The following is a 27,793-nucleotide window of genomic DNA, read 5'->3' as shown; positions in this document are numbered from 1 at the left end:
ATTATTCTACTTATGGACATTGTATGGATTTTATTATGTCAATGGATTTAGATTTGGATTTATTCTACTACATGCATGCCTAGACGGCAGAAGAGGTGAGTTCATCGGATTTGAGCTTTACGAGTGTAGTGGAGTAGGGTTGATTTCGAGTCAGGGTTTTATCTTTCTGTTTACTTATATAAACTGCGTGGTGATGGTTTATTTTGTTGTTATTATTCCAGCCGCATGTGGCTGAGGTATTTAGTGCTTGTAGAAAAGTTTCAGATTGTCCACAGTACAGGGGAGATGCTGCCGAAATTTTCTCGGACAGGGACTCCTCTGGGGCGTAACATGGGCCCTCTGATCATTTTATAGAATCGTATAGCAATTTTATTGACAGATAATATGAGTGAGAGTCAACCTCTATTTATTCTAATTTTTTTTTTCAAAATTAGAATTGTTTATTGGTGGTATGCAAATCAACTTAACTATACATATTTACACTAGTATAAGCTTTGAGACACTTGATATATAACATTTCAAGCTTTCATGTCTAATAACATTTTTAATCTTAAATGCTAAAAATTAATTTGCGCATCAACATGCCTAAATCATTACTTGGGTGTATCAAAGCATGTCATTTTGGTTAAAAAAAAAAAACGCAAATGTCTACATGGCTACATTTATTTAATTAACAATATTCTTCTTTCTCGTAAATACTTTGACACATGTATTTACTGCAATGCCTTCATCAGAACCATTCCTGGCGGAGACGAAGCAAAAGGATCATGTCAAAACAAATTCCAAGCAGCATGTTTTAACCCAGAATAATAATCAATTGAACTGAGAAAAAAAAAACAAAATGCAGATGGAAAAATCTGACTGTAAAATTCTATCATCTAAAAAAGAGGCTTACCTTGTTTCTTGCTGCGATCATAATATTGTTCATCTTCATGATCAAGAAATATGGAGAATGCAGCTGCTGAAACTATAAAAAATCTAACAAATTAGGAAAAATTAGGCCCCGGTCAGAGCCTTTCCCATTAAAATTGGGCTCTATTCACATTTACTTTCAAATACCTTGAAACCTAATATACATAGTGAGGGAAATATCACTATTTTACAAAAAAAATAATAAATAAAGAATCAAACAAACCAAGGGATTAGCTCTGTACAGGTACTACAGTGAGTTGAAGTTGCTTGACCAGCCATAGGTCATAAGATGTGACCTCCAATTCTCAAATCCTTGGGCTTCTACAATTAATAAAGAAGCGAATAGCTCGTGCATGGCATGGAGGTAGAACGCAAGCATCAGATGAGATCATTGGAAAGATATTCCCTGTGCAAAGACCTCAAAGACTGGGTCCTATTCTTAACCCTTGTCTACTGTGCTTCAAAGCGCACACATTTTTAATTCTGCCTTCTCCATTGTTCATATGATGCCTTGCATGATTTTACGGGATCATGGATTTCACTGCTAGGAAGAAACCGGGATACAAACCAACGTTGAGCACTTAGAGGTCATCTAATGTCTTTTTCGCTTCTGTTTTTAGAGTTAACCTTCTCCTTTGCTTGTGTCAACTGCTGGCTCAAACTTGATTCCTTCAAGTCCTGGTGGAGAAACATTTGATAAACATAGTAAAGAAATTGCAGCTTCATAAGGAAACAAGATCATCTAAAATGCAAAGTGGCCAGAAGCTAACATCTTTACTGTTCTGGATCAGAGTTTTAGACTTTTCCATCTCTCTCTCTTTTTCAGCCTTCTTTCTGTCAAGTTCAGCTTGCTTGCAGTTCTCCTGATGTGCTTTACGGAACAACAATACAAAATTTGAAAGTGTAGCTATAACTGCACAAGGGAAAAAAAAATAATCATTCAAACTCAAGAAGAAAAAGGTTATGCTTATTAAGTAAAAAGTAAATAAATCATTTCATTCATCTTTTCATAATTCCCAACGTGTAAGCCACGCATCTAACAAGAGGGTCCTGGTTCAAATTTCTTCCTTAATGCACTCCTTTTAAAAAAAAAAAAAGTGTAACATCAACTGTCTTTCAAGGTATACTATTTTAACAGCTTTCGTTGCATCCACAACCATTTCTTTTTCTCTATATTTTATTTTGTGCATTTCCAAAATCAAGCTTAATTTTTATAAATGACATTGACCATCTTCCGATGCATACCATTTTAACAGCTTTGTTTGCATCAATAACCATTTCTTTTGCTCTCTATTTTCTTTATTGCATTTCCAGCATTAACTTGTGCTAGCATGCTTGAACTCCAATATCGTGCTACCTTTTTATCGAGAACCAGAGCTAGACACAATGAAATACTTCTCCAGTCATGCCTATCAAAAACTTTCTAAGTTATTTTCGACCTGGGATTCTAGTTTTTCTATACAAGCGAGCAATGCTATTTTTTGTGAGGATCCACACAAAGCCATTGGTTGCAAATGAGCCAATCGGTCAGCACATTAAGTTTGTAATTAAGTCAATAACAAAGCACACTCAAAGTTGACCAGAAAACCATATGTAGAAGTAGAAGCAATATCAGTTGAGTCATGCAGGTGCAAATGTAATTACACCTTTTTTCAAAATACTGACACGATCATAAACATAGAAATTGTGTAAAGCGTACTTTCAATGAGATACAAGGGAAGTGAAATAAGTAGGTGGCCAGTTGTAGGCCTTTTTAAGAACTAAACTGAACTACTATATCTATTTTGCTAATATGCATCGGAATAAGATGTTATGAATAGAGATATGCATATTGGTGATTTAAAAAGGGACTCCAGCCATCTAATCAGTGAAACTACAATTAAGTAACTACAAACCTTGTTCAAAGGGACAGCGTGCAGGATCTTCACCAAAATATAGGGCAAGGGCATCAGCATTTCTACCCTGTCAATGCTTGAATATGTTAGAAAGATACACAACATGATAGAAATTAAAACTCGGTAACATCTACAAGTAGCTGGCAACCTACCGCTGCTGTATAGAGTGTTGTTAATGATTGTACCTCAGCTCCAGCAACAACAATAAATTCCTTCAAGGTCTAACGAGTGAGAAAACTAATGAGTTGTGATAAATTTGACAAACAGGAACAGAGAAATATGTTCAGGTCAGGAAAGATTAGCTAATAATGACTCCTGGAATGTTGGAATCTTGTATATACATAACACACAATAATGATGTGTGTAGTTGATAAACGAAAATGTGAAAAAACAGTGAGCAATGATCTGCCAAGTAAGTAACCAATAAAACCATCCATTAACGAATACTTGAATTTGGCAATTTTAGCCAGTGTATTGGGGCAAATCCAATTTCTCAAACTTAAACCTAGAGGGGTGACAAAAAAAAATCCTAAATCGCACACAACATATTTTTCTGGCTTCAACCTCAATGAAATGCTACTAATCAAGATTTTTGTTCATTATCCTGGCACAAGATAACATTACTTGACACAATATTTTCCTTTCCATTTTAGCAAATTTTACCAGATAATCCAGATCTGCAGTTCACGTCATGACCAATTAGAGGGGAACACGTTAAATAGAGCATCTTTCATCACAAATGCAAGTGTTATCGCACACCATGATGCAAGAGTACCTACCTTGATAAAAAAAACTAACATACTATCCAACCGAAATGTAGAAAGGTGTTAGACATTTGAAGGTATGCAAATAACTTGGCCAAACCAACTGTCCAACCACATGAATACAAACATAAGAAGCTTTTAAAGGGCGACATACTTTTCGGAAGATTTCTGACACAGGGCCATCATTTTCAGATGCATTCAGTTCCAACTCAACCTTTTCTAAACCCTTGACAATAGCCTGCATTTCTTCAGCCAAAGATTTCAATTGAATCTGCATAGAGAAACTGTCAGCACATCTCCTTCAAGCTGATTAGTAATAGATATGGCAAAAGCAAGTAGAACCTTTGATGCCGCTTCCAAGCTACTAAGATGCTCATGAAAATCCAAAAGAGATGGAGATCTTGAAGCAATTACCTAGTTTCATGACAGGAAAATTCTTGTATGATTGTGCAGACAAATCAAAGAGTTGAAGACAAAAAACGGCATTGCAATTGGAGAAAATTGACAATACAATATTCTTATTCACTATAATATGCCAATCAATATTTACAACTATAAGATAGATACTACATAAACAATGTGAAAGTTTTCTAACTTCATCAACTTTTCCTTTAGTAGGTTGTGTAAATTATTTATTGCTTATCTATTTATATATAAATACCATTCATATTTCACAACTATGGTTAAAATCAAATTAACCAATAGCCATGAAATTATCTAAGAAAAACAAATCTATCAATCCTGGTCTCAAAGCCCAGATGAAAAGCTGTTGATTGACTTATGCCTTGACATGCACCGTTAAAAATATTCAAACCTACTGATATTGCTAGTTATATATTCTTGCATATAGCTCGATGGAGCACTAAGATCAATGTATCCAATCTCATATAGTTGGAACAATCACGGTGATATACATTTTACTCCTTGATAATATTTTTCAACAAAAAAATAGATGGTCCAACACAGTTAATAACAGAATATCAAATCAAATGTCCTCTCTAAATAATTGCACAAAAGCAAGCATTTTGAAATAGATCACATTTTTTCAACTAATAAATTGGTAATTTTGGACTATAAAACAGCTATATAGATAATAGTACTGAAGTTATATATACCATTACCTTGCACAAATAGTGCATAAGTGTCATCTTATTGTTAGTAGCTCGAGTGTCAGTAAGTTTAAGAAGGCTGTCCAAGCGAAAGCCAATAGCTGAGCCTGCAATTTTGAACCAATAATTTTTTATACAAGGCATAAATTTATAGGCTTAGATGATATAAAATGTCCCGAATAACTTTTATTTGGTTGGATGCTAATGTTTGTATTGGAAACATGCATATGCACAACAAACAAACAAACAAACAAACAAAAGTATAAGAAATAGTTATGAACTTATGATACATTATGCTAATGCTCAATTAACAACAACCAAGCCTTATCCCACTAGATGAGGTCGGCTAATAATATTGATGCTCACGCAGGAGAAATTTCATTGCTATAACAAGAACTATGGTGCAGACCAGAATAGCAAAATCAAGAATATTTTAGCATTCTCATAACAGATTATCGTTAGCTTAAAAGCAGAAACCCAACCTTCTAATTCCTCAATAGCTATAATTACCAACCTTGAAACAACATGTGTGTATTGTAGCCCTATCAAACTCTGGCTTTACCAGATACAGATTCACTGACTGATAGGCACATATTTAAGTATGGTACTCAAAGAATATGAAAATATGTTTATATCCAATCATTGTAAAATTGTATCACCCTGAAACTAAAGGATTGCTCAATTAAGGAAGTATGCCTCGAAAACTACTGGTGGCACATCTGGTCAGGATATTCTCCAGGACCAATCCAGCATCTTGAATACAAGCCATTACCAAATTGTAACCCTCATGAATTCTCCAAATAGCCAAAAAGGTCATGTTTGATGTACTTGGAGACTCTGACCAAGTCATAGCTACTGCCTCATCAACTTTAACTGATTCTTAGCCCACTGATCCCCAACCAACAATAGAAAAAAGAAAAAAAAGCAATGAATCAGATGGTGGTCAAGTTCATCCAGCAGGGACTAGCAGATAAATGACATTATTTATCAATGAACAGCTTGAAATGTGATAACTGTCCTCCATATAACTAAGCCGAAAGTATTCATGAGACTGTTCTCCATATTATAATTCCTTTCCTAGTCAATGAACAATGATCCCACAGCACAAAAGATAAAAATAAAGTTATAATATCTTCTTACATAGTTACATTTCATACTAGCCAAATGCAACAGTAGAATACATCAGGATTAAGAACTTTCCAAAAATAGAACAGATTATCTCAAATTGAGAAGGAACAAAATCAAGTTTGTTTACCACTATTTTCTAGATAATTTACCAGTAGACTAAGGTTTCAATCTGCATTACAAATACCACATTGCATAACAAGAAGACAGGGATCAAATTCATAAATACAGTTTGGGAACAAATTACAAGTAGAGAAACAACTTTGATCTAATTATGATTTTAGTTTCTTGTATTGACACAAAATAAATAAACTTATATCACCCATAATAAACTATTTCCATTTGGGCACATGAAATTGGATTTACCTCTTGTAGTTCCTTGATTTAAGGTATTACCAAGGAAAAGAATTTTCTTCATGATCTCCTTCAGTTTATCAGAATTGCGAATCTAAAAACAATAGCTAAAAATATAAATGTCAAAACCACGAATAAGAGAAAAAAAATGAAAAGTTATAGGAGAGATATACCTCCGCACAAGTAGAATCTATAGTGTTCAGACTTTGTCTAAGTTCAGAAACCTGGGAAACCATGAGAGATTGAATCTTAGTTAATCTGATTATTTCTAGAAACAGAAAAGTTGATATAAAAAGCAACCTGAGAACCAAACTGAATCTTGAAAGAGAAAACTCTTAATTTGGATTCCACCCTTGGAACTTTCATCAACTCCAAGAAAAACTGCACCATGAAAGATACAAATGAAATTTGTTTTAACATAATTGCAAAGGGAACACAATCAAACATTTCAAATAGAAAAGTGCATAAATACCCAAAATCTGAAAATAAGATATTATTGCATCAATCTGGAAACATCAGTTAAAATCCAACAGAACATAGAGATCAAAATGTTAAAACCAACAAGGGCAACATTTTGTAATACTAGTATAAAATGACAAGATCAACAAGAAAAATAAGTTGATGTAATTAAAAATAATTAAATGTTAAAATCATGAAAAAAAAATAAAATCATGGTTGTCGAAATCAGGTAAATCCTTACATTTCCCCAAAAGAGTATGCATACTTTTATATTATTTCCTTCCAACATTTTTTTTTAATTTTTTTTAGTTGGCACCAAATGCCGGGGGTGACTAGCCCGGCCCCACGAAAATTTGCCACCGGCCACCAAACTAAATTGGGAAGCACATGTGGTCCATCAGCCCAGCATTCTTAGGTCAATCACCCATTAAAGGAAATTCATTCATTAATTTGCCGAAGCTGGGACTTAATCCTTAAATGCATGGAAAACTGAGAAGGTGCCCTACAGCAACACCATTGTCCGATGGCTATTTCCTTCCAACATTGGTGGGAAAAGTCATACGATGTTCCCGGGCACCCCACACGACCGGTCCCACGGTTATTTGTAGAGAGGTAATTCACAGGTGGCTTTTTTTTTTTGCCTTTTGAACTGTGATCATTGCATGGGAGAGGACAGAAACCTTTCACTGTTGAGAATTGACTTCTAGACCTCTTAGTAGCAACACCCCATGCAATGACCATTTGCCTATCGCGTGGGGACTATTTCCTTCCAACATTGCTTCTAACCATGGTTGTCGAAATCAAAATCAATATTTGGATTGGATAGTAAATAAAAACATAAATATTTGTCGTATTGGATATGTGGGATCAGTAAAATTAGAATCATTAAAGGCAATTAAAAAAAATTCTATATGAGATAACAAATTGTGTTCAATCATAACATCAAATATCATAGAACTAACAACATGATTTAGAAATAATAAATAATATAACTAATAAAGTTAAATTAGTAATATATATCATAATATTAATAATGGCATATTATTACCATTACCAATTAACAATATCATATTATTGTTACTATTTGATAAAACCATATTCTAGAACTATTAGTTAATAGTAAATCACTTATAAAATGTATATATATTATATCAACTATCAATTAATAAATGTAGCTATTTAATATGAAAGTAACAAATAACAAAAAAAAAATATTATGACAGATTACAAAACAAAACATGTATTGCAATAAATGTTAAAATTATATTGATAATTATAAAGTTTTAAAGACCATTCTAGTACTAAATGTTATTTGATAATGTTAAATACTTATTTAATATTTCATATTATAGGGATTATGTAACGCCCCGGCCCGGGCGGGCCCCACCCTGACCAAACTGGGAACGCCACCAAAATTGCCCATCGGGTTGATGACTAGCTCCACAGACCACCGAAGGTCCTTTCAGCGTGCTTTATCCTCACTCGCACGCACCCTGAAAAACTTCCCAGAAGGTCACCCATCCTCAGATATCTCCAAGCCAAGCACGCTTTAACTTTGGAATTCTTAAGTTTGGGATTCCGAAAAAGAAAGTGCACCTTAGTGATATGGATAGTACCATCTAACCTTTTAAGTCATACTTAACCAGAATCTCAGAACCGGGGTATTACAATCACCCCACTTACCCTCTGTTTGGATGGGGTGAGGTAAGGTTCATTAATGGAAGGGGATGGAAGGGGAAGGGAGGGAAAGGAAGGGAAAGTAATATATTTATCTTGCCCTTGTTTGGAAGGGAGGGAAAGTTTATGTGAGAGGAAAGGGATGGAATGAAGGTTAAATATACAAATTTACAAAAATATCCTCTTATTTTTTTAATAAATCTGCATGTGAAAAAATAAATAAGGATATAATTGTAATAATTTCTCCTTACCCTTCCTTACACCCCAATTTGGGGTGTAAGAAATTTCGCTTATTCCCGAGCATGCAAGGGGAAGCTTTACCCTTCTCTCCCCTTCCCCTTCATAGCTCACTCTCTCCCAAACAAGGGTAAAAATTCATTTTACCCATGTTTACCTTTCCCTCCCCTTTACTCACCTCCTCCCAAACAGAGGGTTAAAGACACAACGTCTTCGTTGTATAACCACGAATCACACCACAGACAAATCCCAGAATCTCCCTCGCTAGGTGGTGTCCGGGGTGCTCCTGCCACAAGCACACTCACAGTCGCAAGGTCGCTTTGATACCATCTGTAATGCCCCGGCCGGGGCGGGCCCCACCTGAACCGAACCGAGAATGCCACCAAAATTGCCCATCGGGTTGATGACTAGCTCCACAAACCACCAGAGGTCCTTTCAGCGTGCTTTGTCCTCACTCGCATGTACCCTGGAAAACTTCCCAGGAGGTCACCCATCCTCAGATTTCTCCAAGCCAAGCACGTTTAACTTTGGAGTTCTTAAGTTTGGGCTTCCGAAAAAGAAGGTGCACTTTGGTGATATGGATAGTACCATCTAACCTTTTAAGTCATACTTAACCAGAATCTCAGAACCGGGGTATTACAGATTAGTTGGAACCTAAATCAGATATGAATTGGGTTTATAGGGTTTCTCTCAATCAATAGAAGTTTCTCTCAGTGACTGGGAGAGGATGATGAGACGATTGGTCTAGCTAGATGCTAGTGGTTGTTTACAAGTTGTAGCAAGGTTAAATGATTTAATCTCATGGTAATCTTGAGCGATAAGTGGTGGCAAGGTCAAGAGAATAAGTTGGAATTCAAGAGAGCAAAAACGAGTCATACTCTCGTGGATCTTTGCTAGAATCAAGCTAGGATCAACAAAAAATGTTAAATCCTTGAGTGTTCAAAATCAATCACATTCAGTCAAATTTGTTATCTATCTCATCTGTTTTTCTTTCAATTTGGCCAAATTTTTGTGGTTTTTAAAGTGAACAATATCTCATTTCTTGGTAAGTTATTTAAATCTCAAGTTTTCTCCAACAATCACTTTGTAGGTTGACCAATTTCTTGGAACTTGGGTGATCCATATTTGCATCAGCAAATCTTGACAACCATGCTTCTAATGATCAAAATTAGAACATCTGAAGCTTGTGAAACAAAAACCAACAACAAAATCATACATTTCATAATAAGTAGGATCAAAACTAGATATACTGTAAAGAACTATTATAAATCATTAACAATGCATATGGAATGAAACAGTGGCCAAAAAATAGATGGACAGGAAGCTCCCACTATCAACCTAGTGCAAATTGAGGACAACACTTCAATAACTTCACATATTAACAGTTCTACAGCTTCCATCTGAATTATGGAAACATTGCAGAAAAGAAGTTGATAGTTTACCTGCTCACACTTGCCAAGTCTTTCCTTGTCACCAGTATAACCCTACCAATGAAATCCAGAAAAAGAATAATAAAATTTAGGGACCGGAAGATTAATAAACTTAGGAGTTTAAAAGAACAAAAGATGTACCTTTAGGAGTTCCATTTCCTCTTTAGTTGGACAAAATTTGATGAGATTCTCCACTTGATCAACATCTAAAATTGAATCGTCCAATGCCAGAGCAGCACTCTGAGGAAACAACAATAACATTGGAGTCAAATTTAACAGTCCGGCTCAATGGATGAGATTGATAAATTGACTTTTATATCAATGTTCTGACAATGAGCATACCCAATGAAAAAACAGTACCCCAACCTTTAAGCAACTACTATCAAACTAAGCACAACCAAAATCAAGATGATTGCTTGGACCTCTGTACAATAATGAGTATAAAGAAAATTTTCTTTCACAGGATAAACATTCTATTTGACCATGCTTGTGCCATCCATGAGGCGAGATCAATTTGTTCCTTTTTCCAACCACTACCTTCAACTAGCAGAGATTTTTTCCACGGAATTAACCATCACTTGCAATTAATGGAGAGGCCTTAATGGTGTATCTTTACCATCAGAGAGGCAAGCAAATAGAGCAAGAAGAATCAAGTAGGGATAGACATAGACTCTTTGGACAGGGAGGAACACCCATATCTTGAGAAGGTGATCTAAAAAACCAACTAAAATGTTTCTTTTTGCTAGAAAACATATAGTATTATTGTCATTCTAGATATCAATTCCACAGGAGAAGCATTCATGTCATATCAATTATAAACCAAAGTAAATCATATGTTTAGTTTGAAAATCAAAACCTTAAAGCAACATTAGTATGCAATTTGATTAAGCTTGTTATATACAAATCTGTGATTAGAAGCAGCTGATATAGATTACTCAAGAGCACAAATGGAGCATCTATACCAATGACAAATCAAACAAAAAAAAAAATGAATGATAGATTTAAGTCTAAAAATCATTACAGAAACATACCATCAAATCAGGAAGTGGCATCTTGACCTTTGTCAGCATGATTTCAGTGTTATTGGCACGCCTCAATTCAATCTAAAAGCAAGTTAGTAAAAGATCTTAGTTAGAAATATAACAGAAGAAAGGAATGAAGAGGGCTTGCTCATTAATTCTAACTTCCTCCTTTTGTCATGCCATGAAATTAAGCAGATCTTTAATGCAGAATGTTGAACTGAGCATGGATAAAAAAGACAATAACTTGTTAGCATGGATCTTAGCCATAGTTATAAGGCTAAGTCATCACCTGTAAACTAAGAGATGGGCTTTCAAGGCTTTGCCATTCAGGTAATGACATGCAAAGGCTAAGAAAACAGCTGAAAGTTACGTAGATATAGCCTTACAGAAGAGTTTAATGGAGGGGATGAGGTCCTTAAAGTTCCAGATAGTGGGGACTAACATGACTTTTTTATGTTAAATGGCCATCTCTAGTTGTACTTGGTAGGATAAATACATAAGGAATCAAGAAATAAGAATTTAGACAAAGCAACAAACTCAACATAAATGATTTTGAAGTAGGTAAAAAACATTTTACTCAAAAAATGATCACATTTTCAAAATCAACATGGAATCAGTTACAGTGCCAACTTCAGAAGAGAACTCAGAAGCATATTTATCAGGTGAAAGGTATTTGATAACTTACTAGGTGGACTTTATCTGATTTTGATCCAACAGATTTACGGCGTCCATCAGATGTTGAGCTATCATCTGTTTTTGAAACCACAGTTGAAAAGAGGCTTTCAAGTTCTGAAACATCAAATTCTGAAGCACTGCATCCATGTAGGCAGTTGAGCACAATGAGAATGAATATTAAAATTAACACCAATAAAAGGCACACAAAGGAAATATGGAATTTAAGCACTTCTACAACCTTGAAGCATCGCCAGATCTTTGTAGCTCAGCCCATAAACTTCCTTGAACAGCTCTTGTTACTTTCACCCAGTGTAATGGTTTTAACGATGACCTACGGGGCACCAAACTTGATCCATTTAAGGCTGTAGAACGTGTGAGCCCCCGACCTCTTCCTCCATTGGGAAATACCCCTCTTGAATCAACTTGGCCATTGGTTGGTGGAAGTGGTGGTGTGCCTGGTGCCCGAGGTGGCGTAGGTGGAGGAGGTGCACTTCCACGTGGACCGGGAGGAGGAGGAGGAGGAGGAGAAGGACCACCACGTGGTCCTAGAGGGGGTGGAGGTGGTGCACATGAACTCGGAGGTGGTGGAGGAGGAGGAGCACTAACTTGTGGGCCTAGAGGAGAAAGTGGAGGTGGCATCGATGGAGGGGAATTACTTCGTGGTCCAGGAGGTGGAGGAGGAGGAGGAGGAACACCATGCAAATTAGTGGAAGGAGGTGGTGGTGGTGGTGGTGGTGGTGGTGGTGGTGGTGCAGGAGGAGTAGGAGCACCACGTGAGTTAGGAAGTAGTGGTGGTGGTGGTGGAGGAGGATGAGGAGGAGGAATACTGTGTGGATTGGGAGGTGGTGGCGGTGGAGGAGGAGGAGCACCACGTGAGTTTGAAGGAGGTGATGATGGTGGAGGGGCACCATGTGAGTTAGAAAGAGGTGGTGGTGGAGGAGGAGGAGGAGGAGGAGGAGGAGGAGCATGTGAGTTTGGAGGAGGAGGAGGAGGTGGTGGAGGAAGAGAAGCACCGTGTGATTTAGGAGGAGGCAGAGGCAGAGGTGGGCAAGGAATATTATCATGTGCTAATGGTGGTTGTGGGGGTGGTGAAAGAACCCCACGTACTAGAGAAGAAGGTGGTATAAGAGTGGAACCACTAGGAAACTTTGAAGAACTTGAGAGAGGCAAAGGAGGCAGTGATGGTGGAGGAGATGCCATTGAAGGAGCTTTAGTATAACCATTCGACAATGAAAGTGATGGTAGTGGAGGAGGACTAGAACAAATTCTTGTAGATGGAGGTGGATTGGGAGTGGGAGGGGGATTGGGAGTGGGAGGGGGAGTCAAAGAACTATTGCATGATATTGCTGAGGGAGGTGGAGGTGGAGGTGGAGGTGGTGGTGGTGTTGGTGGAGGATTGATCGATGGGGATGGCAAATAACTAGTGGATGTTTTAGACATCATAGGTGAAGATGAAGGAATTAATGGATCTCCACTTGATGCTCCTAATGGAGGTGCTGAATGTGTGACATAGCAGTCAATTTTACTGGATGGAAGAGGAGGATGAGGTGGGGGTGGTGTAACCTTTATATAAGAAACATTGGTTACTAAAGGTGAGGTTTGGGAGGATATCTGGAAAGATTCATCTGAGATTCCAAATGAGGAAAATGGTGGTGGAGTAGGTGGTGGCAGTGGTTGCAAAGGCAATGAATGAATTAGTGACGTAGCATATATGGTATCAACATTTTCTGTCTTTGGAGTAGCAAAAGAAAAGGGCGGTGGCGGTGGAGGTGAACTATCATGAACTTGTGACATGGGAGGTGGATTTCCAGAGGCAGGTAGAGTGCTCAACCCTGAAGAAGATTGAAGTACTTCCTCGATTGAAGACAACATTGGCCCTGCATAAGATTCATCGGGTAGATAAGGGGAAGATACAACTTTGTCCAAACGTGTTTGATATGCATCTAAAATTTGACCAGTTTTATTACCTTGAGCTGCAGAGATGGCCAGAGCAGGAGGTGCACTATTATATCTTGATGGAGGGTGGGGTGGAATATACACTAACGTAGCATCAGAGTCTTTTTTTGGTGAGATCCACCTAGCATTTGTTTTGGGCTTTGTCGATTTCTTTGGACCTACTGAAGAGTCCAGTTTCTTGACAATTGGTTTGCATACTGGAGAATCAGGTTGCGTTGTGCTGGTTAATGGTTTCTTCATTGTCAAATGCTGATATACTTCTGAAGTTTGCTTCTGTTCATTATTTTTTGACTTCTGAATAAGGGTCTTGGTCTCTGCTTTCTTTTGAGTAACAGAGTTTTCTGTTTCCTTTTTGGATTTACACTTCACTTCTCTTGATATATTTTGTCCCTCTTGATCGCAACCATTGTCAACCAGGGTTTTACTCGTGGTAACATTATCAAATTTTGGGTCAATTTTTTCTGGTAATGCTTTTGCTGTATCAGTTGCAATTTCATTCCTAGAAATCATATTACATGAGGTCATTGTCTTTTCAATAACATGGTTATCTGCAGGTTTCAAGGTTTCAACTATATTCTTCACTTCAACATCAACTGCAATAATTTCCTTCTCCTCATGTTTGAATTTGCTGACTTCTACTATGTTCTTCTCGTGACAAGTAAAAGTGTCATCCAGAGATATGGAATTTTCACTGATAATTTTACCATCACTAATGATAGAGGCAGTAGGAAATTTAGTTACAGTCTCTGGTGGGGTTCTTAATGTACTTACACTATAATGTTCGACTTTCTCTTGAAGTCTGCTAGAGTCGGTCTCTCTTTCATGACCAATTGTGTCTTGACTTGGATTCTTATAGATAAGATTGGTACTCTTCTTTGATACATCTTCAGAATCAACCTTAAGCGTGCTAATAATTTTTTTTTCTTCGAAAAATGGAGAAGCTACTTCCTTGAAGTTCTGTTGACTTGTGCTGCTTTCTATCACACCTTTCTCTTCAATATGAACCATACATTCTGAAGTAACTGATTTCTCTGTCACAATATCATCATCATGCTCAAGTTTGCCAAATTCAGAATGGGTCTCATCTGGACCTGGCATACTAGGAGCTTTCTCCATTGTCATTTCCACAACAAAACCTGCTAACTTATTGGAACCTCTTGTATTTGAATCCTCTTTATCTTTGCTTTGCTCAAACCTATTTATTGTTCCACCAGTTAAACTGTATGTTTCTGACGTGGTATTCCTACCATCTGTGGAAGTTCCACTTTCAGCTTTTGCTGCTTCAGAATCTCGATTTGCATTATGCCAATCTGCATTAGTAAAAATTTCCTCTGCCTCAAAGAACTCCTCAGCTTCAGTAAAAGTACCTTCTGTTTCATTACCATCTTCAACCAATGTATCTGAACTTGAATCAGATTCATAAGCATCAAAGTCTGAAAATATCACCTAGATCAAGCATAATTTATGTAAAACATGAGTGCCTAGGAGACAGAAGTATGGACTAGAAACAAATAGGAGCAAACCTCAGCTTTGAAATCTCTAGGAAAATGTTCCTCAGAATTCCACACGACATCAATTTCCTCACGCGAGAGCATCAGAATATTAGATTGGACAAAAGCTGTGTTGAACATCACCCTGAACATCATCTTCTCGTGTTCTAGATCTTTATCCATATGGATGCACTCCATAACTACATCTCCTTGAATGCGACAATGGGTATTTATCCTTAATGGCATCTCCTCCCCCTGTACATACAGTCAGTCAACCAGTAGACTCAAAAAGCAATATCACTGAGAAGAAGAAATAAACATTACCTGCTTGTGGTTTCGAATGAACTTCTTGGTCTTAGGAGTTGCAAAGAGGATCTTTGGATTCCTATTGGGAGCCAAAGGATCTTGACCATAGATGCGAACCATTGGTCTGCAACCTCCTTCCCCATTACAATTGGGTATTACCCTGAGAATCAATGATTCCAAGGTTAAAGGCATGTCTTTTGGAGGCCATTCTGATGCATTGCCTCGTCTTGCTATGTACTGAAGATATCTCAGGTGAGAAGATTGTGGGTTTATTGGGGTCAAAAGATGGAGTAATTCCTTGGGGGCTTGTTTATACACCATGTCAAGAGTCTTATGCTCTCCGGTGTACTGCTTTCTGTAAAGGAGCAAACCAGCAAGCATGAAAGCAAGCACCGGCCAACCTCCTCTCTCACAGTGCATTAGTAACACATTATGTTGCCCTTCCAGTGACAGCCAGCTTTCGCTTGACTTCAAAAAGTGGTGGATCATCACGAGTGGAAGAAGAGGACACCCTTCATACTGGACAGGATAGTCCATGACTGTCATGCCATAGTCAGATAAAATGTCCGAGATGTGGCTCCTTTGATTACCTTCTCTAAAATTAAACACCATGAACGAAGCTTCTGGGAAGTAATCATTCAGTTGGGTGACTATGCCATTCAAGTATTCACTGTATTCTTGTTCCCCAAGAGTTTCAACCGAGAAGCAGCAATCAAACACTGCAACGACGTTATCCAAAGATCTCATAGAATTCATAGAGAGGCAAAGAGAGTTTTTGGAATTTTAATCTTTTTGAAGTACTTAGAAAGTAATTCACAGCTACGAGTATAGATAACCGTAGAAAGAACACAATGGTTCAAAGAGGCAAAATGATCGTTAGGCAATCAAATAAAATGATAAAAGAGAAATCGACTAAAAGACTGCTTGAAGTCCATACTTGCAACATTTTAGCTGCATTTTGTTCCCAGAGATCAGGCTAGTAATTTTAAGCGATGCGGTCCAAGAATGAACCTTCGAGCAAGCTCAAGAAATCATCGACCCTCAAAATCCTAAATTGAGGAGGAAAGCCGCCAGAATTTCTCAAATTGCCAGACGAAGAACCAGTTTAATCCCAATAAACGAACCAATTCCCGAAAGACAAATCGCACTCTCAGGTCGAGAGTAAGGACGTACCATAGACTCTTTCCGAGATCTCCAGCAGCCGATCCGGCGGCTTCCGGTAGAAAAGCCTCCTGAACAACGCCATCCGCCGGCTCTTCCACCGGCGGCAGACGCCGCTCCCACTACCGGATCCAAACCCGTATCAACCTCCCAATTCCCTGGCGCGTTCCACCTTCCCACTTAAGGCAAGCCGATCCTCGCCACGCTACGCCCCGCCCCTCGCGCCCGCCGACAGAGCAGCTCCCCGAGTGCGGATCCCTCGTCGACGAAGATCGATCGGGCGGCTTTCGACTCGGAGCAAGGCGAAGGAGCAGAGAAGGCACAGAAGGCGGAGCGACCTATCAGCCAAAAGGACTAACTTTTCCTTTCCCCCTCTTTCTACCGTTCGCGACGACGAAGAAGCTCAAGTTCAGGAAACAACACTGTGCAAAGGAAACGGACGGCGTTACGGCGTTAGCACTCAGATCAACGGTTATAGATCGATGCTGAAGGCCCATCGGACGGACAATCTTGTTCATCGCATGCAAACTTCTCTGCGGGGGAAGGGACAACGTGTGCGTCGCCTTGGTTTTACTGCGCAGGGTACGGTAATCGTCCACCAACGTGATTAATCACTGCATTTATTAATTAATGATGCAGTCTTTAAAGCATTCATGTGGCATACTGCACGATATACAAATTTAAAATTTAATTGTTTATCATTAAAACAGATAATTAATCACCATTAAAATTGTTTCTTTTTTCTGACTCAAAAAAAGGTTTTTGAATTGTGAGGACTCAAGTGGACCAAGTGCCTAATTCCACCGAACAATTTAAATATTTTCATAAAAAACGTCACTTCTATACAATTAATTTCCAAAATTTTAAAGTGAATGATCTCAAATGCTCGTCAGTTCATGGTAACCGATCGAACAAATTCGAACTAGCAAAATAAAAGTAAAATTAATTGCAATTAAATAAATTGAGTTGGAATGGAGGTGCCAGATTTGTGGAGTTCATGAATTGTTTCACTGGCAAAAAGGTTTGAAACTTCCTTTTCAGTTGTCGTGGCTTGATTTGTTTGAATGCTTCAGAAGTTAATGACGCGATCTATCATGCATCAGTGGATAGATTCTCCATAATTTTTGCAGTAATGATTTGTTTTTCCCGCCTTGATCATACTTGACATGGGGAATATGAAAACCGTATACGGTCAAAAGTCAAGCAGAAATACATGAAAATCAAAGTGATCATGACTCCTCTAATTCAGTCATCCTACTCCTTCAGCTCAATCATCTGACTTTAGTTTGATTCACTTGAGTCAATTGACTCCTTCAATTCAGACCCCCCCCCCCCCTTGGACTTCTCTTGCTTGATCAACGGACTTCTCTAATTCTTGTCCGCACCCTCTGTTAGAACTTACATCATATGTGACTAGCTACACCATCTTACATCATATGTGACTAGCTACACCATTTTTTCTGAAGAACATAAGTATCAAAAGACGTGGACAACATAGCCGTTTCTCCCAAAAAAACATATAACGTAAAGACATAGCAATAACTCTATATAAAGTCGTCCACCCCCACGAGTGCAGATATACACACACAACCATCTATTCTTTTACTACGCAAGACTGCAACCTTTATTTCTCCCTAACCTCTGTGTTAACTTGAACATCGGAGTCGTCTTGGCGCCCATTCTAACATATGTGGAGTGTTGCAAGTATCTACGACACTTTCTTTCTCGCTGTAACATCCAAAAGCTCCCTCTTTATAGTTGCTTTCTGTTGACACACCACATTGCGATCTCAGATAGAAACAATACTCAATATATATTTTGACCGTACCAATGGACACCGAAGCCCAAAAGGTACTAAATTTTTCTCTGATAAAAGATAAGAATGGAATCAGCTTTTAACACCACGACTGAACACACCAGTTTTGACAGGCAAAGAATGCTTGATTTACTACTGGATCTTCAGAATACATGAATCTTTTACAGCAGCAGAAATGAGTGCAAATTTATGTGCCAACAAGGAATTTGTGACTGTAGATCGATCTTTACAGAGAATTGGCCTAATCTCAAGGTCTTGGTACAGTGCACCAAGATTTAACTAGCAAGAATCTTGTTTGTTTGGCTTGTCACCTTGAACTCCTTGAACCTTGAAGAGCGAGCTTCAGTTTGCAACAGAAACTGAGTTGAGTGAATCACGTGCTTCCAAGAATTGGGTTAGTTCATTTCATGTTGTTAAGTCTGTTGGTCAAATGTATTTTTCTCCAGCCAAATTATTTGTTTTTCTTCTGCATGCTTTGGAAACAAGCTTCACTTATGTTTTCTCTGTCACTGGAAATCAGCTAACCCTATGTTATTAACTCTCTCAAGTACTCAGAAAGATTTCAATAATAGATGTTGAAATTGAGATCTTGATATTACCTCTTCTGAACCACGATCTCCTGACTTCTTGGCAAATCTGGTGTTCGTGCTTCTGTAGGAATTCCTCAAACTTGCAAGTCTGAGGCAGCAAAGGCCCCGAGAACTCGACTCTGTCTTCTTTGTGGAAGCCCTGAAGTTCAACAAAAGAAGATAAATTAGTTAAGACAAACACTGCTAAACACCAAATGCAGCCAGACACTGCCAAGACTGTGCACCGGATAATTATGTTGCATTGACAATGGATCTCCCTTGTGCAAGGCCTCTGAGTTGTCGTGCAAACGGAATACTTTAGAGGTATCGAGTGATTTTGGATGTTCTGATTGTTGTGAACACTTTTTCAGTATTGTGCATTTTGCCAACTCCTGTGACTCATGGCGTTTTTGGCCACCAACCAGATCACTATTTGCTGCACCCTTAATCTCAAGCTCCTGTTTTATATGTTCAATACCAGATGAATCTTTTATGTGGGAAAGATTGCTTCTTGAGCTACATTGTCTGTGAGATTTACGATATGCATGGTCTTCTTCCAGCCTCCTTGCCCATGAAAAGCCACTAGAAGAAGAAACACACAATGACCCTGAAAAAGTGAAATCTGGTTGAGGGTTGTGCTTTGTGTGTTGAACATCTGGACATTTGATCGATGGCATTGGCTGGAGATCTACAAACAGTCTGGTTTCACCATCTAGCCTTGGAAGCTCTTCTGGATCATAGTGTTTGCTGACTTCTTCAGCATGTAGTTGTAATTCCTGAAATGAGAAGGATACTATCATTCTTCGCCAATCTGGAACCAGTATAGCTCCATCTACTAACAATCTTTATACCAATAAAAGGTGAATTACCTTTTTGCTACCTGCTAACTTTCTGATATCTACTTCGGATGGTTTTCTCATGGATTCTTGACTACCAGAAACTCTCCTCCTAAGTGACAAAAGAAGTATAAAGATGGCAGCTTAATAATTAGCCATTACATGCTTCAGCAGATGAGTTGCATTTAAAAAGCCAGAGGTAGCTTATAGAAATAGTTCAGTGAAACAAAAAAAAAACCTAAGATTCAGGGCCAAAGCAAATTTCGCCAAAGATAGCCATAAAGCTCCTAGAATAAACTGTCAAAGAATTTTATGTGCTTCTGCAATGTTTGTACAAGTCTCTATCTTTGCAATGTATCATAAGTTTTGAGAGGAAATAAATGACCTTTTCCTAAGGACTTCAGAAACATAATTTTGCAGAAACCACACTGCGAAATAAATTCTTTCTAGTGTCTTCTTAATGATATTGAACACAATTATTGGAAAAAGTTTACCTGAGTGATTCTTGATTCTTTATGGTCATCTCTTTAGTAGGCGAGTACTTTGGTAAACTTGAGGGCTCAGAGGCATAAGGCATTTCTCTAAAATACTTGAATGCATATTAAAAGCAAAAAAAAAAAACATAGAAGGTCAGGTAAGTTCAAAATACCAGGTAAAGGTTTTTAACCAAAAAAAAGGAACATGTAAGAGATGCTTGTTTTCAGAGATTACATAGCAAAGTATCAGCTTAAGTATCTTCCAGAACCTGTAATTACTGTCAAGAAATCCATGTCGTCACTGCTGCAGAATATGATTGGTTTGCAGTTGGCATTTATCTGTTTCACTAGATTTATAATTAATGAAAAAATTGATTAAGGCTTGTGATCTCCAATGAGTACTCCACTTTATTCTTTTTCTATCTCCATATGGTGTATAATAGTGTATTGATAGCAATAAGAAAGTACTTTAGTTCTCAGTCTCTACAAAGCATTAGGTTCTAACATATGCAATTAAAGTACCATTTTTTGCTTTTCATTAAATGGTGCAAATAAAGAACAGTTACTTTGGAAGCATCTTTTAGGCTTATAATGAAAAGCATGGAGATTGATTCATAGACTTACAAAGCTTTTTATTCATCATCAAAATGTATTTATCCCAACTATTTATGGTTTATCTTATGCAAGGTTATACCACTAGTAATATTCAAATTAATTAATTAATTTTTATCACAAATACCTAATATTTTCCTTAGTCTCTTCCCACACTGTCCACTAATAGAATCTAATGGCATTCTTTGAACGTATTCATGTCACCTCAACCTATTTATTTTGTCGGATTTATGAAGCTTATATATAGCTTAAAAATGGTAGAATAATTGCACACTTAAAAAAAAATGCCCTGTCAAGGAGACAAAACAAAACAAACCTTCACATAGTGGAGCTAAAGGGAAATGATGTGCTGATGTGTATTGTAAAAAGCTACAGGAACCATATTCACCTCTGAGTCAAGGGCTGCTGAGGCACTACCTCGCTTATAAGGTTCAACAGAGAGAAAATTCTCTAACAAGCAAACCACAGTTCTTGGTAAGTGACTCAATGTCTGATGGAGAGTACTTTTGTAGGGATGGTGAGGTTTGAAAATTGTAGCATGAGGCAACTTCAACTTTTGCCAAAATTCTTCTGGAGGGGAACCACATAACCTAAATATTTTATGTAATTGTTCAACCTGAAAAAACAATCTTGCATCTTCAAAATAAAAAAAAAGATATGAAGATTAAATTTAGAAAGTAAAGCAAAGAAAAGTATTTATGAGAAGCGAAAAATTGAAGCAAGGTGATCAACTATTCACACCACCAACATTTACCAACCATTTCCAGATTTCAGAAGCTTGAACAACAATGATTAACTTTTTGTACGATGTATGCTGTACAATGTAGCATGAGCATACGCTAGAGAAGAGGAAGTAACAACTAACAAGTATCTCATTGTGGCAAACTCGATGTATGCTGTACAATGTAGCGTGAGCATACGCTAGAGAAGAGGAAGTAACAACTAACAAGTATCTCATTGTGGCGAACTCTGGCAATGCTAGTTGAGGATAAGGACTAAAGGCATGCAGATGCAAGACAGATAGAGCCCTCCATTATTTTAGCTTTTTACAAAAGAGAATTGGATGACACAGTGTCAAGTACTATGCACATGGGATTTCAGAAATGCAGATCTTTTTAACGATGCCTCCAGAAATAATTCCTCCATTGACTTTTACTTAACCGCATCTCATATTCAAAGTGACAATAGTTCCACTTAGCATGGCTGGAAGTGCATGTTCATTGTCAAACTTCCCATAACCCTCTCTAAGACCCCAGACCGCCATTCCAAATAGTGTATAGGAATACATTTTATAGTTATGGTTTAATGACATAAAGGAAAAAAGAAACATTGTGAATAATTTTTCACTTGACGAAAACTGAGGGTTAGTTAAGGAATAAATTTGATAGCACAAACTACAAGCAGAGCTGGTGCCATGTCCATCTTGTAATGTCATGTGTGTTACTGAGTGCTAATGTAAATTATGGCAAACAATATAAAACTAATTAAAAAAATATTTTAAAAATTATCTATTATATAAAGTAATTAAATATTCTGTCCAATTTATACTATTTAAAATGTTGTTAGTTTCAAAAGAATAACTCATCTGATAAATGGCTAGAATCATTCCACACTTCAATAGTTGTACCTGTTTTGAATTGCGATATATTTGCTTCATATTACCAAATCCAGAAATCTTTTCCATTACTGTCAACCCTAGGTGGAAGGCTAGCAATATCAAAAGAAGGGAAAAACTTTTTTTTTGCAAAATGAACCCAAAAGTGTATAAACCTTTCTTGCTTTACCCACAAAATTTCAATCCAACTCATGTTACCCTCAAATGAACCTAAACAATATTGGATTCTAGATAATGAAGTGCCTGGGGTTTATAGCTCTGATGGGATGTTGACAAACTGAAGCTCTAGCAAAGCATATTATAAAAAGGAGGTGAACTATAGGGCTTTTAGGTATCTTAAATTTCTAAGAAAAGAAATGATTAATGAAGGTATTGTTTGATAAAGTTAGGCCACAGTCAGAGCAAGCAAGCACATTCAAAAAAAAAATAATCAGGTGAAATCATACAAGAGGTTGGGCTGGGCATCGGCTGCTCTCAACTCCAAAATATAACAAGTATATGATTTTTCTATGATTGACCACCCTAGTTAAGTGAGTTAATTTTCAGTTCAGACCCAAAACTAGAAGGACAAAACAAAAGAATTTGGTTTAGATTGTCTACAATTCAAAACCTTTAATCTATTTGAATCTTAGGCTTTGTTTGTTTCGTGGAAGTATTTGGTGTAACAAGAAATCTTGGTGAACAAAAATCTTGTATAGCATGGAACAAAAACATTATGTTCATGAATAACTATTTGGAACTCCACTAAATGATAAGGCAATAGAAAAGTGTTTAAGGCACTATAGACGTGCTTAAATTAAATGAACAGATGCCAGATTGGATGAATGGAATTTTTAAAATCAGCTCTATGATAAGAAACTGACGTAGGATGGCATGAACAAAGAAATATCATAAATAATAGAGAGACATTTGGCTGTGCCTAGTTTGCCTATTATTGCTCCCCTAAATAAAGCTCAATGGAGATAAAAGATCAAGAGTTCAGCCTAAATAGTTGTCATTATGGCCTTTGGTAATTGTTTTTTCCAAAAGATCATATATGTGATGCACTTCTTTCTGCTTGTTTGTAAAAATTCCAGGAGAACAAGACAAAGTCATAGCGACACTTACCAAACACTAACAATTTAACTGGAAAGCTTTGAATTTTTTAGTTTATTACCTCAGTTCTGCCTCGCAAGATAGGTCTTTTAGCAAACATCTCCGCAAACACACAACCAACACTCCACAAATCTACAGTAGCTTCATAGTCAGTTGAACCCAACAGTAATTCAGGTGCTCTGTACCATAAAGTTACAACACGGCTAGTTAATGGTTGCTTATGTCCAGGGCGACAGAGATTTGCTAGGCCAAAATCAGCAACTTTCAGAATCCCATCATTGTTAATTAGAAGGTTTGCTCCTTTTATGTCCCTATGTATAACATTGCGTGAATGACAATACTCAAGCCCGGATAACAATTGTTTCATGTAGCACTTGACCTGCAATTTACAGAGAGCAACAGAAAAACAATTCCCTTATAAAAAGGCTATATATATAAACATATTACCAATAGGAAATTATGGTAAAGAATTCCTTGAAATATTTGAATAATATAATCAAACCTGTGATTCGGATAATACAATATCAGGAGAAGTGGAAAGTCCTGCGAGATCATGTTCCATATACTCAAATACAAGATATAGAACCTGTGATAATCGAGAGGCAATCAAGCCTTCCAACTTCATAATATTTGGATGATCAAGCATGCGCAATATCTTTATCTCTCTTGCCATAAACCTAACACTCTCTGGCTTAAAATTGTCGAAGCGCACCTTCTTCAAGGCAACCATCTTTCCGGTGTCTAGATCACGAGCTTTAAAGACACTGCTATAAGTACCTTGCCCAATCTTCAAATGCAAAAAGAGAAAAATCTCAGATGAGATCAAATTTATCAGAAAATAGCCACAAACAAAATTTTCCTTCTGTGCTTTGCAGTATGTGCTAGACAAGAATAAAAGAAAGAATATTTCAATGGCATGGCCTTTGATGGCGTTGTATGGGAAAACGAGGGAAATCCTTGAATTCCACCTGTGGATTCTTAAAGTCCAAACCAAAAAGATACGCAGATGGGTAAATAATATTTGCAGTACCTTTTCCAATTTTTCAAAGGAGTCAGCTTTAAGAGGCACCCATCCCTGAATAGCTTCCCCGGCCACGGCGCTGAGCCAAGAGGGCCATCCCGCAGCGACTTGCTCCCCTTCTATGTATCTGTGAAGATTCCTCAGACGAAGGTTCTGCAAGCCAGTATCATCCGTGCTCACCTTCCCATTTTCCCTCGATTCAAGGCGATTCCCATCCCCCTCTTCTCTCTCTGGCTGAACTTTCTCTGTCTGCTTTGCTGACAGATGCCCCCGATGCCCCCGCCAGGACGCTGAGATCGGGTCCGACCGCTCGCGGAGGTCCCGCACAATGCCAGAGGGATCGGACGCCTGCGGCACCGATACCGCATTCTTCGACGAAATGCAGCCCATGGCCGCCCAGTCCTACAGCATCGGCGACAAGTGAATGGGGATCAACGAAACCGGGGAAGGCAGGGGCGGGGGGCGGGGCGCACCCCCCAAACCAGAAGACGATGTAAAACTGAATGGCTCGGGGATAGACAGCGTTGTAAGCACCCCTAAATAGAGAAAAAGCCTACGCCTTCGGGCTGTAATATCTAGGGTTTATCCTTTCTCCCGAGATTACGGGCGCTTCGGAGTACCTTGCAGCGGCAACGCAAAAGACATCCAACGAGATCGGCACGGGAACGAGTGACGGCGATGCTAGTCGTTGGCAGCAATCTCTACCTCGTGCCTCGCCTCAGTCAAACCCTTTTACCTTCTTGTGACCTAAAAATGCTCTTTTGCTAGCGTTTTATGGACCGGTGGGCATGCTAATCCTCTGTCGTGTTCCTAAAGCTTCTGTCGACCAAATGGCGGGAGAGGGAGTGGGTAGGACAACCGTCAAAGATAGGAGTTAGTGCGGATTGAGGACCGAAAGAGAGGGAGAGGGAGAGGGAGAGGGAGACGAAGACGATTGAGAAAGTCTAAAGTGGATTGCGGACCATGAGAGCTGCAAGCTTTCCACGGAGTGCTCTTCCCCCTCGGAGGAAGCCAACGGTGCAGCCTGTCATGTTTGCATATTTATTTAAAGAATCATTTTTAATCTGCTCCCTTAATTTACCGAATTTTTATGTTACCCCTCTACCTTAAGATAGTTTAATGGAAAAAAAAATTGCTTCATCTTAATTTATTCTTTCTATCATTCCAATACAGCTACAATAGGGTTGTATAATAGTGTGAACAAGCATATATTTAGATAAAATAAAAGCCTTTTCGGTAAATTTTTTTAATATAAAATGCTCTTTTAATGATAATAAAAATAAAAGTCATTTTTTAATGAATAAAATACATTTTATTCTATTTTGTGAACCCAAATCGGATATATTATCAGGTAAACATTAAAGACGTCTTTATTATAAGCTTTTGTGAAGAGGTGCCACCTTTTTTTTGAAAAAAAAAAATATTAAAATTTAAAAATCTCCTACCTCTATATTGTTGTTAATCAAATTTAAATAATTTTTATTAAGTTAATAAAACCTTTTTTAATATAATAATACTTTACATATATTAAGTTTGAATTAATTAAAATTATTTTATTTTATATCATAATAGTTATTTTAATACAATAGAGTAGCAATATTGGAATACTCATATTTTAGGGATGAGAAATATATTAGGATATTATTTTTAAAAAAACACACGTCATTTTGATTCAAGTAATAATAATATGCCTTTTTTATTTTTACTCTTTCATTTTTATCTGAAAATTAATAAATAAGTAAAAACGCAGGAGTACGATAAAAATTGCCATTCGAATCGATCAAAAGGAAGGAAAACACAACTATGGTGAATATTATCATTATTTTTAATTTTATTTTTAATGTATTCCGTTTTGTTCATCTTTCTCGTTTGGGAAAAAAAACTCATCAAAAAAAATGATCTCATTATTTAAGTTGTGTTTTGATCATGTCCAAAAACATAGTGAAGACGACTCATGGGGATGTGACTTCTCAATTGATCGTACGAAGATTTCACTCCACTCGACTCCATTCTATAACACAAAGAACGTCAGTGTCGGATTAGGAAAGAAGTCCCGACGTTGACCCTCCAACGCTCAAGTAGTTACCAAAATAATAGAAAGACGGCGAAGAAATGTAGCAACAACGAGAGCTCAAGTACAAATAATACATACCTCCATCGGTATATGAACTTCCATTTATATAGTGCTCTAGTGGTAGACGTACACGCTTCTCAAGGCATATCCACGTTTTCCCAACTGTCCTATGAAAAGACATATCAAGAAAGTGTCTCTGACATTATTACTTAACAAGGCATACAAATCTCTGACATGACTGTAGAAGCTTCCGTCATACAGTTTACTTGTTGACTATGCTCTGTTGTCAATGGCACTAACTCCAAAATTGATATGATAAGTTGTCTCGCTGTTAGGTCGAGCGGCGAAGTCGTTCGGCCAAGATTTCCTACTCGGTCGCTCAAGACTGTTCTTCTCTAAGGTTGTTCGACTCAGTAGGGCCCGCCAGACAGGTGATCTGGTCGGACTAGCCTTCGTTTGGTCACAGTTGTGAGCATCCGATGAGCGATCTGCTCAGATGAGCTTCCGTGCAGATCGGGATCCTTCATGCCCGCTTGGCACGTTGCCACCCGCTCGGCCGACTTTGGTCAGCCAGTGATTTCCTTCCTTTGACCGCCTTGACTTTGACCTCCACCTCGACTGTTGTTCCTGCCTTTGACCCACACTTGGTGTGCTCCCTTTATCGCCACATCACAAGTCTTCCCCTCAAGTCTAGTCAAAGGAGACTATAATAAGTTTGACTAACTAGACGAGCAGTGTCTTCAGTGACCTTCACGACCGATCGGACATTCTAAGTTTTAGAGCCTCCGCTCGGCTATCACTTGCTGACATGGATTTAGAGCCACCACTCGACTGTAGTTTACTAATCTGGGTTTAGAGCCGTCACTCGGCTATGGTGAATGTGAAGTTGCATTCTTCCATGGGTTTAGAGCCGCCACTCGGTTATGGTGAATGTAAAGTTGCATTCTTCCATGGGCTTAGAGCCGCCGCTCGATTATATTTCGCTAACCTAGGTTTAGAGTCGTCGCTTGGCTATGGTAAATGTGAAGTTGCATTTTGTCATGAGTTTTGTTGACGAGTAACTCATATTTGGATGAAAGTTAATATGAGGGATATTATGGAAGAAAA

At 37.9% G+C, this 27,793-nt stretch overlaps 2 protein-coding genes across 2 annotated transcripts; both read right to left on the bottom strand.

Annotated features, from left to right (window-relative positions):
- Positions 1-986: 986 nt before the first annotated feature.
- LOC122002156 (formin-like protein 18) lies at positions 987-16,979 on the bottom strand. Its single transcript, XM_042557246.1, has 19 exons — positions 16,585-16,979; positions 15,430-16,130; positions 15,139-15,360; positions 13,627-15,061; positions 11,898-13,536; positions 11,670-11,796; positions 10,994-11,065; positions 10,104-10,202; positions 9,975-10,016; positions 6,460-6,540; positions 6,333-6,383; positions 6,172-6,253; positions 4,693-4,787; positions 3,914-3,985; positions 3,726-3,842; positions 2,960-3,028; positions 2,808-2,874; positions 1,683-1,825; positions 987-1,590 (listed from the first exon to the last, which is right to left on the bottom strand). The coding sequence occupies exons 1-19, from the start codon at positions 16,655-16,657 to the stop codon at positions 1,501-1,503; spliced, it is 5,277 nt and encodes a 1,758-aa protein (XP_042413180.1). The 5' UTR covers positions 16,658-16,979; the 3' UTR covers positions 987-1,500.
- A 1,529-nt stretch (positions 16,980-18,508) lies between these two features.
- On the bottom strand, positions 18,509-25,619 carry LOC122002155 (protein IMPAIRED IN BABA-INDUCED STERILITY 1-like). The gene is made up of 9 exons (XM_042557245.1): positions 24,622-25,619; positions 24,094-24,378; positions 23,653-23,970; positions 21,270-21,497; positions 20,288-20,382; positions 19,827-19,905; positions 19,203-19,733; positions 18,988-19,117; positions 18,509-18,897 (listed from the first exon to the last, which is right to left on the bottom strand). The coding sequence occupies exons 1-9, from the start codon at positions 25,000-25,002 to the stop codon at positions 18,881-18,883; spliced, it is 2,064 nt and encodes a 687-aa protein (XP_042413179.1). The 5' UTR covers positions 25,003-25,619; the 3' UTR covers positions 18,509-18,880.
- Positions 25,620-27,793: the final 2,174 nt, after the last annotated feature.

This window comes from Zingiber officinale, chromosome 7A (genome assembly GCF_018446385.1).
Source record: "Zingiber officinale cultivar Zhangliang chromosome 7A, Zo_v1.1, whole genome shotgun sequence".
Classification (NCBI taxonomy): Eukaryota; Viridiplantae; Streptophyta; class Magnoliopsida; order Zingiberales; family Zingiberaceae; genus Zingiber; species Zingiber officinale.
The sequence above is the reverse complement of the archived record's forward strand: the minus strand, read 5'-3'. Positions and strand labels throughout refer to the sequence as shown.

What these genes read in the sequence shown, in the direction of transcription:
- LOC122002155 (XM_042557245.1), bottom strand. Translation starts at nt 25,002, where the DNA reads ATGGGCTGCATTTCGTCGAAGAATGCGGTATCGGTGCCGCAGGCGTCC. An exon ending in TTGTATTATCCGAATCACAG is followed by an intron (nt 23,971 to 24,093) that starts GTTTGATTATAT and finishes TGTAAATTGCAG; the next exon opens with GTCAAGTGCTACATGAAACA. An exon ending in AAGAATCAAGAATCACTCAG is followed by an intron (nt 19,906 to 20,287) that starts GTAAACTTTTTC and finishes TTTGTCACTTAG; the next exon opens with GAGGAGAGTTTCTGGTAGTC.
- LOC122002156 (XM_042557246.1), bottom strand. Translation starts at nt 16,657, where the DNA reads ATGGCGTTGTTCAGGAGGCTTTTCTACCGGAAGCCGCCGGATCGGCTG. An exon ending in TCATTCGAAACCACAAGCAG is followed by an intron (nt 15,361 to 15,429) that starts GTAATGTTTATT and finishes CTGTATGTACAG; the next exon opens with GGGGAGGAGATGCCATTAAG. An exon ending in AGGAAATGGAACTCCTAAAG is followed by an intron (nt 10,017 to 10,103) that starts GTACATCTTTTG and finishes TTTCATTGGTAG; the next exon opens with GGTTATACTGGTGACAAGGA.